The 12,799-nt window shown below is 33.1% G+C and overlaps 1 protein-coding gene across 1 annotated transcript in view; it reads left to right on the top strand.

Annotated features, from left to right (window-relative positions):
• Esyt2 (extended synaptotagmin-like protein 2) overlaps window positions 1-12,799 on the top strand; it is a 78,419-nt gene that overhangs the window by 10,064 nt on the left and 55,556 nt on the right. The window contains exons 3-4 of the mRNA XM_089647202.1: window positions 3,469-3,666; window positions 8,448-8,489. Of these exons, the coding sequence (XP_089503328.1) occupies window positions 3,469-3,666; window positions 8,448-8,489 (240 nt within the window). The remainder of the gene's footprint in view (window positions 1-3,468; window positions 3,667-8,447; window positions 8,490-12,799) is intronic.

Here is a 12,799-nt window from a genome sequence, read left to right as displayed (position 1 = left end):
ATAATCTCTAATAACACATTTCGGTATTTTTTCGTAGAAAGCAATTACGCAATGTTATAGATATGAAATAAAATCAAAAAATTGTTATGAATCACTGATTTATTTAAATATTTATCATCCATCGGTTTGATAAGTCAGGTTAAGTTGATAATATGTATTATACTTTGCCCATGAAGCTTATATATTAATGCAAAGTGACACATTTTGTTTAATAATATACACAATGTCCGGAAATTCATGGTACTAGTATTTGCAGTTGATTTTATAATATAACTTTTTTGAATTTAACTTCGAGTAAATTGAGTCTATAGTTTCAATTTTTAGGTCAAATTTTTTAAAAATCGGTTGCTATGTGGTCACAATCAGCTGTTTAATGTTTTTGTAATGTGCGTCGTAGTAAAAAAAAACCGAAAAAAGTTTAAAAAATCAAAATACTCGACTGGTTCTCTTTGTAATGTAGATTAATCAGTTTCCCATTTGTACTACGTGTTTCCGGACACCGTGTTAATGTTTTCTTTACCTTATTATGGTTTAAGTCATTACTTGATAATGTAATTAAATTTTTACATGGCGTATAATGTATAAAATAAATAAATAACATCAACTATAAAATATGTAAAGTTAACATTTTTGCATTTTTGAAATTGTCAGCAATAAACCCTCACATGTCAACAAAATATAATTGCTCATTCTTCCGACAGTGGTTTAGTTACTAATTTAGTCCATATTTTTTTTTACTTTACATTCTAAAATGTTTGGTCTTAATAATAATAATAATAATACTTGGATGACTTGTATAGCGCCGTTTTTGTGCAAAAACACCTCAAGGGCGCTGTACAAACTTATAATACATTTCTACAGTGATCTATGTTATTACTTAACTATTTATGGAGAAAATATACAGTACAATACTTACCTAGTAGGTCACTTGAGATTAACACTTAATTAACATTATCTAATTGTTTATTGGCGAAATTTAGATACAGGATTTAGGACTTAATTGAAAAATTGAATATAACTGGACTTTCTCTTAGGATTGGTATATTTAATTTAAGGGTACGACAGCTTAAAAAGGTAAGTTAGGTAAGCGCCCCAGAGATGAGCGATGTCAATAATTGTCAATGTGTTTGTGAAATTGAAGTGCGATTGACTGAACTTCAATTGACCCATTGATATTTTCACTCCAGTTGCTTTGTAGACATCTGCAGAAACAGTACATGCGAGAATACAGCGATCAACTTTTGATTTTACTTTCCATAACTTAAAACTGAAACAAAATCTTGTTCCGTTCGTTCAAGGGCTCGATAGATAGAGCAATTGAACGAACTATATTGTCAATCGCACAGTGAAATGATCACTTTGCTCCATCAATGGTGCTTTAGGCTTACAGCCGTTTAGCTTGACTGTTGATCAATAGCTAAAACGGGAGAGAATTGGTTTTAACCCCTTGGGAAAGGACCCTTGCATTTGCAGTGTTGAAGAATCGTGCCCACGCACGTCACGACGCACTACAATTGCAGTGTCGAACTTATACATTAATTTTTCCTTAACCACTCAGAACATTAGAACGTCAAAAGACTTAAATATGATAATAGCGGTCAAGACATTAGAACGTCTTTTCACGTAAACGCGCGAGATTTTACAAAAATCGATTTATTTCCATCACTAGTATACGGATTGCCATGATTTAAAAAACAGAGTATCGATAATGAATAACGCTACACGTCTGTATTCAACAATATCTATGGAACGTAGAACTGCATTATCTAAGCCGATTGAATCTGTCATCTAGTTCGTTCATAATTTATTGCATTTCTAAATAATTTATTAAAAATATTTTAGTTCGGACGGTTAATATTTTGAGGTGACTAATAGTTTTTAATTATATTTCTTCAATATATAAAGTGTTATTTCTTTATGATACTCAGAAAAAAGTACATTTTTCACGGCTTTGAAATAATGGTTATCGATTCTTACATATTTTTGACGTTTTCATAAAATATATATTTAGAAACGCAAATATTTACTTATAACAACACAATGCAATAGTGGATTTCATAATCTTTCCAAAACATTTTTTAGAATGAGGCTACGTTTCCCAAAACGTGAGTTATGATGCTTTTAGCAAAACTCGTAAATAACACAAAAATTATCACGTTTTGACAGTTTTCAAAGGAACACATAGTATATAAATGTCTTTGTCTGAGAGGTTAAGATACTACCTACATACTAGATTAGTTAAAGAAAAAAATAATTTTTTACTTTATTTTGTGTTATCTGATGTGTACCCGACTTTTTGCAGGCCTTTTTAAGATATGCAATTCCATAGTACATTATTTTGATGTATCTCATGAGGTTAAGTCAGCGTTCGCAATGTAAGCGCCCGAAAATATTATTTTTCAACTTATTACAAAACATCGACTTTTCTCTATTTTCTATAAATATGATAAACATGTTTTATATGTATAAACCTTCCGGAAGAAATTCTCTAAGTGAAAACCTTATCAAAACCCGTTGCGTTGCTTAGAAGAACTAAGCGCACAAACAGACAGACGCGGATAGCGACTATATATTGGCTTTAACAAAAAGATATTTTCATTTATTGAAATTTCTTCTCAGCCCCTACGGATTAACGGGGACGGTCAATAATGTCAAAAATTCTAAATGGTGCCGATTGTCAATTTGGTGGTCATCAAATGTGATGGTTTTCAATCTTAATAATAATAATAATGAGTTTATTCCGGAATGTGGGGAGGTTTGTGCAATCCCACAAATTCCATAAAATATATACAATAATATTACAATAATATACAATAAAAAGAACAACATCAAGAGAAGACGTTAAGCATTAGATTGACGGGGCCAACAATATTCTCCAGTGCGCTGCGATGCTCAAGTCTATACTCTGTCGGGATTTCATGATAAGGAAGTTAAACCTTTAAGAGAGTGAGTGCTCAAAAGAGTAATTTGTATTCATAGTTAACTAAACCCTTCCACACAATTTTCCACAAATGATCATCTAGTCAATCAACATTATGCAAGTGCATTATATAAGCAAAATAAATATAAAACAATACAAGAACAACCCGTCAACTCACCAGAGATCAAATGGGAAAATAATTCACCGACTCCAGATATTTTCATATCAGAGGGTTCGGCTCGGTAGAGCTCCTAACAGGGCCTATAAATCCTACTGATCCCTCAGCATAAATATTTAAAAATAAAAATATACTAAAAATAAAATATATATCAATATTATTATTAGGAGGATTCCTACAAATACCACCGTACGGTGTATGTCCATATTCCTTTGCCCATATTTTTTTTTACATATGTACACAGTACGGCCAAACTCTCCTAAAGGTTAACTCCTAACAGCTGCAAAGTCTCCCGAGATGGCACACCCCTACAATGGTAGATTTATTTTAATAGCTTAATGTGAAATATCTAACATTATTTGTATTTCAGGTATGCATTGTGGGAACCATCTATCTGGTGGGCTACATGCACTGGTCGGTGGCGTGGTTCCTGGGCCCGCTGGTGCTATCGGTGCTGCGGGACAAGTGGCGCAAGGAGAGCGACCTGCGTCGGACCATTGCCAAGGCGTCTGCCATGGCCTCCGAGAAGGATGTCGTGCTGGCCAGAGTGGACGAACTCCCTGCTTGGGTGAGTTGTCTTTATGTATATATGTGCTTGTTAATGCTGTCAATGTAAATAACGTGGCAAGTGGCGCCAGGCTGAAGGTAGTGGGGAGGGGAAGGAGATTGGAAAGAGGAATGTAGGGAAGTACCTGGTTATTCAGAACTGGTCACCAAACACTACCAAAGCCATTTCAAGCAACGTTCAATTCTGAATTGTTGTCTTACACCAGGGTGATACTGAGAGTATCTTCCACTCTGGGACATGCCGCAAATATACTATATATTATTTTAAATGAATAATTTGTGAAATAATACAAATTAATCAATTAAAATTTACTTGCCCACGCCGGGATTTGAACCCGCGACCTCCAGTCGAGAGCGTTACCCTTCGACCATGGAGGCCATCATTTGGGTGTGATAAACAAATAGCGTTTAGTTAATATAATGCAGAAAATCGTTAATCCATTTACCAGAAAGCATGATTCATGTCTTATATTTTTCAAAATAAATTTGTTAAGTCACTGAATCAAAGACTTAAATATCCAAGATTGAGATTGTATAAAATTCTTCAAAGCAAAAAGTTTTTATGTCCTGGCCCATTCCCAATATAACCTTATAATCAAATTCTTTATTTACATCAACTGAAGCTTGACTTTGTATGATGTGAAGAAAAATCAGATGGTAGATATTTCAAATTATAAAGTTACTCATTTATAAATTTACATTTGTTTGTTTTTTTATGTGTTTTGAACTCCGAGATCGACCTAACAATGCCAGAGAGATTGTATACCCGTTATAGGGTGAACAATAACATATATGTGATAATAAATAAACCACTCTTCGATTAAACCACTTTTAGATTCATATCTTCGGGCTTTTTGTATGAAACAAATTGGTCCTAAAAATCCATAGATGTCCCAATATATAGACAGTAAAATTCTCATTGGGAACCTACTTATTATCTTATACTCTGAAAGCTTATTCCATAGACTTCAGAGTTTTTCATTGGTGGATATAGTTAGGCAATCATATGACGTCACAATATTTCGGTTCCAATTTTCTATCGGAGTTATAACCCATGTGTGTGATATTATTGTAATTATACTTTCAGTGTAAAAATTGAAAAACTAAAATTATAAAATATATGTGCAATAGACAAAACATAGATAAAAATAATTTCCATTTTTGAATCTGTTAATGTTTAGTGGTATTCCATTGTAATGAGTATTTTTAAATCCATTTAAAATTGGAACAATTGGTATAAAGTTTTAAATTGGTTTAATAATACTCAGGGAGATATTTTACTCTTGCTAAGCACTATCCATAGGATAACGTATTATTTCTGATTTATGATTTAATGATTTATTTATTTATAAAGTCTGAGTTTAACATTCAGTAGTCGAACCGATGAAAAGTGGCTATATATCGGAAAAGTTAGCCGTGTTTTCTGCCTATTATGTATATTTATTAGAGATGTTCCGACTAGTCGGTAAAGAGCGCCGACTATCCGGCTTCTTACGTTGTATGTATTTCTCAATAATATGAATGCGGGGGAACTACATGAAATAAAAACCTTGATTATATATATTTTCTTTTTATAATCAGTCTTATACATTAAAAAATGTAAAGCAATCTTTCCTTTGGTAATCACTTTTTAAAATTACTTGCTTGTAAAGAAAACATAATTATGACATTTATTGAACAAAATTAGTATCTATCCTAATTAACATAAAAAACAACATAATATCTTCTTATCTTCAATGAACATTTATAAGTATTTCTTATTATTAAAATAAAAAGTAGATTTTTTAAATTAACAAACTCAGTTATATGTATTAAATCAAGATTGTATGTACAAGATGCACAGTAATATATGTATATATTATATATATATATCCAAAAATTCTAAACATGAATGGTTTGATAAAAACAAAAAAAAATGAAAAAAACATATTTCTTATAACCATACCTACATAATCTAATCAAATCAAAGTCACAATTGTGACAACCAAAAATATCATAATCTCCTTATATTTTTTATAACTTACTTATATTTTTTAATTAAGGGTAAATTATGATGTACGAAGACTAAAGCTTCTGCCCTTTCTGGTAGCAATCGATTTCTTTTTGTTTCATATATGTTTCCGGCCTCTGAGAAAAGCTTCTCACTGTAAACAGAACTTGCGGGACAGCAGAGGTACACTTTGGCCATGCGCGACATTTCAGGGTACCTAGAACTATCCCCGAAACCGTAATCGGCTTAGCCGACTAGTCGGCCGATTAGTCGGTCTTATTACAAACGACTAATCGGCTAGTCGGCTAGTCGGCGAAAGTCATAATCGGCACATCTCTAATATTTATTATAGTGGAAAGTTATCAAGAGAATATTGAAGTTCCCCCTCGATACGAAAAGAACATTAAAATTCGTATTGGCAGCAAAACCAGTTTCCTTACAAATGAAAATTAAAATAAATTGATTGTAGATATCGGTGTGAATATATTTGTTGAAATTATGTGTAAAAATTAATATCCCACAAGAGTTTCAACTGCTCAAAATCACCAGGTTTATGGCATCTACGGTTGGGATATGTTGTGAGGTCAAAGGATGTGGAGAGGGGAAGGAGATGGGGAAAGAAAGATTATTAGTATCTGAATGTTCAGATCTGGTCACCAAACATAGCTAAAGCCACTTCAAGCAACCTTTCAATTATTAATATTGGTCTTTCACCAGGGCGATACTGAGAGTATCTACCACTCTGGAATGGGTCACAAATATAGTATGTGTTAATTATCATGCATATCGTCGTTGCGCTTACAAAAACAGCAAGATTTACAATGTGGAAGATTTCAGCAAAAATTTTTTTTACACCAATTTTTTTTTCAAATCAAGGATTCATGCTCAAACTCGGCTAGTGTATAAATTTAACAATTATCGCACATTACTCATTAAAAGTTAACTCGTTTGTAAACAAAACGTTTTTTGCTTCCTCTGTAAAATTTGGTAAAATTCACATAGCCCAGTCTTGCAAGCGCAATAACGCGATATACCTATGTAGGTAAATGTATACAGGGTTTTCCAATAAGAGGTGTTATTTTGAATAGCCCGCGATTTCGGTAGATGTTACTTTGGAAGCTGTCATTTTTTGACACTTGACAAGTAGAAACTACGCCATTAATAAAAATGGAACGATACACGCTTCAACAACGCATTGAAATTATTAAAATTCACTTGAGTGAATCAAATGCAAATCATCTTGAGTGATGAGGCCCATTTCCACCCCGGTGGCTTCGTCAACAAGCAAAATTGTCGCATCTGGGGCTCGGAAAACCCAAGAGTTATTGTTGAAAAGCCTCTCTATCCTCAACGTGTGACTGTTTGGTGCGGTTTATGGTCCGGCGGAGTCATTGGATCTTACTTTTTCGAAAATGAGGCTGGAGCAACAGTTAACAGATACGGTGAATGGATTGCGCTATCGAGAGATGATTAATGATTTTTTATGGCCGGAATTGGATGGTATTGATCTGGACAACGTTTACTTCCAACAAGACGGCGCGACGTGCCACACAAGCAACGAAACCATTGATCTTTTACGATTGAATATCAAAATAACACCTCTTATTGGAAAACCCTGTATTATGTTTCATTTTATCACACTCTCAAGTAATGTAGCTATTTATTGTAGTATTGTAACAATGGTTTTCCTTAATTTATGAGTGCAGTTTATTATATCCGAAATGATAACATTTCTAATCTAATCTAAAACTACATAATATTATGTTACTTCCTGCAGATATAATTTACATGTTAACAAACTCACAATGTTATATATATGTATGTAACTTGCCGCTGTTGACAAACCTCTTATCTTATGTAATTATCAATAGTAAATCAGTCATTTATATAGCGTTTTTTTGTTAATAACCTCATAGCCACTTGATTCGTAGATAAAGTATACATTAGAAGCAAAAAAAAGTGCTATACAAATTATACAAATACATATAATTATTATTTTGAAAAGATAAACTTATGAGAATACGAGAACTTATGAGAAACGAATAAGATAAACTTATTCGATGTATGAATGTGAATGAGGCAAGGAGTGTGTGCCAAGACTGAGTTGTTTGGCGGTCCGTCCTCTCTGCCTACCCCTGAAACGGTGTGATGGTTAGTTAGTTAAACTTATGTTTACAATACAAGGTTTTTATTCAAAGCACAAAGGATAACAAATTATTATATACAATAATTAATAAATTTTCACATGTAGCAAACACTTTGTGGATATACATAATTATAATAATTAAAATAAAATAACTTTGTTTTTAATACCACTTTATTAGCCTGAAATACCTATATAAATTGATAAAATCTTCCAAGAAAAATTGATGCCGCCGACGGGAATCGAACCTGCCGTCTTCGATTGCCTTAATCGGATGTCTCTGTAGTATTGCAGTTAACATTTCCGCTACGTGTGAGTTCTCATTCTGACCCCCACATGTGTCAGATTATAATATTGCTCTGCGGACAGTTGCAGGCAAGTAAAACAGATGTTTGTATAAACATGAAGCAATTCGATTGTCCCATGCCACATGTAACATGTGGATTTACGAGTCGCCTTGTCGTGGATGGTTAAATTAAACGTCCAAAACTGTCGTTTATAAAATGCCACAGAAGATGCCAGAGCTGGTGTAGGAACGCAGTAATTGAGGGTGTGTTTAGTTTAGGTATTTTTCTTGATTTTTGCAGGCAGGGATGTGATAATATCCCTTTTTCTTTGTCATTATTGTAATATTTAAATTTTTTTTCAGGTGTTTTTCCCAGACATTGAACGCGCAGAATGGTTGAACAGAGTAAGCATATTTTTTTTATTTATCATTCTACTTCTTGCTGAAACTGTTAGGATAGCCAAATTTCTGGAATAAAATAAGATTATTAGTAATATTGGCATTTAAATTTTAAACCAATGTGTATTAAATTTGTACCAAATTTAAAGTAAAAGATTTATGGATGTTTCCTATTAGATCTAACCAGTTGACTAATTTTTTAATAATACGGGATGAAATTTTTAGCACTGCGATTTTATCCTTTACGCTTTGAAAACTATATAGAGTTCAAAATCAAAATGAAAGAATTAATAACACTGTATTTGTTACTTTCTGTCTAGAAAACATTTTATCTGTGCATGTCACAATTCATTTACGTTCTATGGCATCCCAAAAATGAAAATAGTAAAGTTTTCAAAGGAGTATAAAGGTTTTATTTCTTTGAAAACACCTTTTGATTTTTGTTTATCATGTGGGGTATGTATTCATGTTTATGTAGAAATAATAAAACCAGCTTATATATTTATAATTTTTTTTTTTTTTTTTTAAAGAAAGACAAACATTCCCGGGTTACAAATAACCTGACAATATTTGAAAATCTCCTACTACCACCACAGAAAGCGGAAAATATTGCTTGTGTTGTGATGGAGGACTTAGCCAGCCGAGGAATTGAACACACTACGCTTGGGTGGGACCCAAACGCGATGTCAACTCGGCCACCGACCGGTCGTTATAAATAACGGTATATTATAACCGGTTATTATAAATAAAAAAGAAATATATTTTTTTATAGATAAAATTATCTATTTTGGGAAAACGTCTCATGATATAAAAAAGAAATATATTATCGATAGTAAGATATATATTTATCTGGTAAACAGAAAACAATCGCAGTGAAAATAAATTGTTGCTTTTATCCCGATATTTGAACAAAACTCGTCAAGGTAATTTTCGCGCAGTTCTCCTAATTTTCGCCTGTCAGTTGTGGTTTTTTTTTTTACTACTAATTTTCCTACTCGGACATTCAAGAGGTTAACAAAGCATAATACAATATTTAGGTAAGGTTAACAGGGATAAAAGACACTTGGTAAAGATCTAGGTTTTCTCTTTCTTTCGAGGTCTTCTCGCATTTTCAGCAGTTAGTTTCCGAGTTAACAAATGCATCGGGTTCCCCACCCACAAATCGTGGGTTCGATTCCTCTACTATCTAAGTCCTCCATCATTGCAAAAGCAACATTTTCCGCTTATAATGATGGTAGAAGGAGTTTTTCAAATATTGCCAGGTTATTTATAATCCGGGAACTAGCAGCACACGTAAAATCCCTGATTCAAATTAAATATTGAAAATATTGACAAACAGCTGTTGCTTTTTGATGTGAAGCCAAATCATTGAATCAGAAACTGTCTATCTAAAATGTAAAACAGTTATCAAAATAATTGATGTATATCATATTCTGTTGGATAATGTCCAAAATTTATTTCTTTCTGTTTTATTTGATAGATTGTTTAGTAAATATTATCCCATCGAACCATTTATGAAAAACAAATAAAATTTACGCAGGTGTTTTAATATTTAACGTGTTCGGACTCCCAATCTATTTTTAATGCTAGATAATTTGCTTGATTGTTTGAATAGTTGATTTGTGTAACCTTTGCTGTCAAAATGATTGTCCTATAATTTGATTAATTTGACAATGTCATTAGCTGCTTCTGAATCAATAATTTGAATTTAACAAAAGTTTCACTGTACAAAATTTTCAATTAATTGATTAAATGCGTGGCTTAAGGAAGTGTGGAGAAGAAAATGGGAAGAGAAAGATGGCGGGAAGAGTTATGTGGTCACCAAACACGGCGTGAGCTTGTGTCAGGTTGCTATCCAGGCGTCGCAGGTTCAATCCTCTGCTAGCTAAGTTCTTCATCATTGCACAAGCAACACTTTACGCTTATAATGATGGTAGTAGGAGGAATTACAATATTCTCAGAAAGAAAAAAATCAGCCCCAAAAAAAACAAAGTTTCTCTACTGTAATACATCTATTTTCAATTTTCGACCTAGTTGCGCCATCTCTTGGGACGGTTAGTAGCCAATTTAAAAAAAAAATAGTTACTTTTTTTGGTTTGACTGAGGATTGAACCTTTCTCCCCGGGGACTGGAGTCAACCTTGGATCTCGGGAAGTGGGTTAATTTCTGCTTCCGAGATTTGCATTCATTCACAAAACAAAATAGAAATTTAGATACCTACATGTATTTAAAAAAAAAAATTGACTGTTCTTTTTAATTAAAGATTGATATTTACTTGAGTCGGGCTATATTAAGAGTATGTATATACAGAGTTTTCCAATAAGAGGTGTTATTTTGAATAGCCCGCAATTTCGGTAGATGTTACTTTTGAAGCTATCATTTTTTGACATTTGACAAGTAGAAACTACGCCATTAATAAAAATGGAACGTTACACGCTTCAACAACGCATTGAAATTATTAAAATTCACTTGAGTGAATCAAATGCAAATCATCTTGAGTGATGAGGCCCATTTCCACCTCGGTGGCTTCGTCAACAAGCAAAATTGTCGCATCTGTGGCTCGGAAAACCCAAGAGTTATTTTTGAAAACCTTCTCTATCCTCAACGTGTGACTGTTTGGTGCGGTTTATGGTCCGGCGGAGTCATTGGACCTTTTTCGAAAATGAGGCTGGAGCAACAGTTACGGTGAATGGATTGCGCTATCGAGAGATGATTAATGATTTTTTATGGCCGGAATTGGATGGTATTGATCTGGACAACGTTTACTTTCAACAAGACAGCGCTACGTGCCACACAAGCAACGAAACCATTGATCTTTTACGATTGAATATCAAAATAACACCTCTTATTGGACAACCCTGTATATCTGTATATGATAATAAAAAAGTAATATATAAAAGTGTGTTAGGAATTTTAATGTATTTACAGCGCCCATTAATTTAATTTAGTTTAGTTAAGAGTTTGGCAGATGTAAACAATTTCAAATGTTTGCTTAGTTTAAAAGAGATTTAAGAATAACTAATTTGACTTATGATCGCTAATATTAAGACGTAATGTATCGTTATTACTTGGGAACAGATTTATGCAACAAAAAACATGAAATATTCTTTAAAAAATTGGAAAATATGCCTGAAAAATCATTTTTGCCAACATGTAACTGTTGTGACTTCAGAGTATTTGAATCTGTATATATGTTTAAGCAAACAAACAACTGCTTAAAGCCAGTGGGACTATCGCATCATCAATTCGGGGGATGTGATGAGACTAAAGGAAGTGGGAAGGGGAGGAGATGGAGATGAGAAAGGTTGGGAAGTACCTGGTTATGCAATGTTGTTCTGGGCTATACTTAGGGTATTTATCACTACTCTCTCACTAATCTGTCGTCTCGAAAACCAGGTCTGATTAGTGAAAGCTGTGGATTATAGTACATCTATACAAAATGGGTATGTTAAAAATTTCGTAAAAACAAACAAACACTACTATCGATCTTTCGTAAAATTTTATTTTTTGCTTTAAAGAGGTGTTGTATTTAACGGGATTATTAAATAAATGCACAATTTTAACGGCAAACACAATTAGTCTTAATTTTGGATACCATCAATTTTCAAGTATGGTATGTATTTACTGTTCAAAAATAGTAAGACAGTGTAATAAACTTTTACAAGCACTTTGCAAAAACGTGAATGAAACAAACAGAAATAACTTACGAATACCGGCGAATTATAGAACTTGATTTTGTGCTTTCAACTAGTAAAAATAACAGCGGATTGTACTAGTTGTCGGATAATCGACGTATTACCGAGAGTGTATTGTATTATAATATATTATTTATTTATTTATTTATTTATTTTTCATGTTCTCCGTAAAACGGTTATTCACCAATACATTATGGAGAAGATTACAAATTAGACAAAAAGTATAGCAAAACACATAAAAAGGTCAGTTTCACTACTTTGTGACATACGTCAAAAGATAATTGTTAAACTGCCTGTAGGTTACGTTAAAAATGTCGATGGTCAATGCAGACTCGTTGAGCAGTTCAGTCGCTCTGTTGACTGGGGCGTTCTGATAGGCAGAAGTCCTCACTTTTGGAGCATAAAAAGGGTATGGGACCTTCCACGAGTATACTTGTCTGGGACATATAAGTTAATCTCTTTCAAAATAGGTGGATTATGTATAGTTCCAGAGATTATCTTAAAAAAATGTTTTCCTAAAAATATTTTTCGGCGGGCTTCTAATGTATTAAGATCGAGCATTCCTGCTAAGAATAAGGATGGATACAGGAAAGGGTAGTACATATATTCCCTCATATAAAG

The sequence above is a fragment of the Hesperophylax consimilis genome, chromosome 26, assembly GCF_061612785.1.
Source record: "Hesperophylax consimilis isolate HC1 chromosome 26, BYU_Hcon_1.0, whole genome shotgun sequence".
NCBI classification, from domain to species: Eukaryota; Metazoa; Arthropoda; class Insecta; order Trichoptera; family Limnephilidae; genus Hesperophylax; species Hesperophylax consimilis.
Note: the sequence above shows the minus strand (reverse complement) of the source record. Positions and strands in the feature narration are given on the sequence as shown.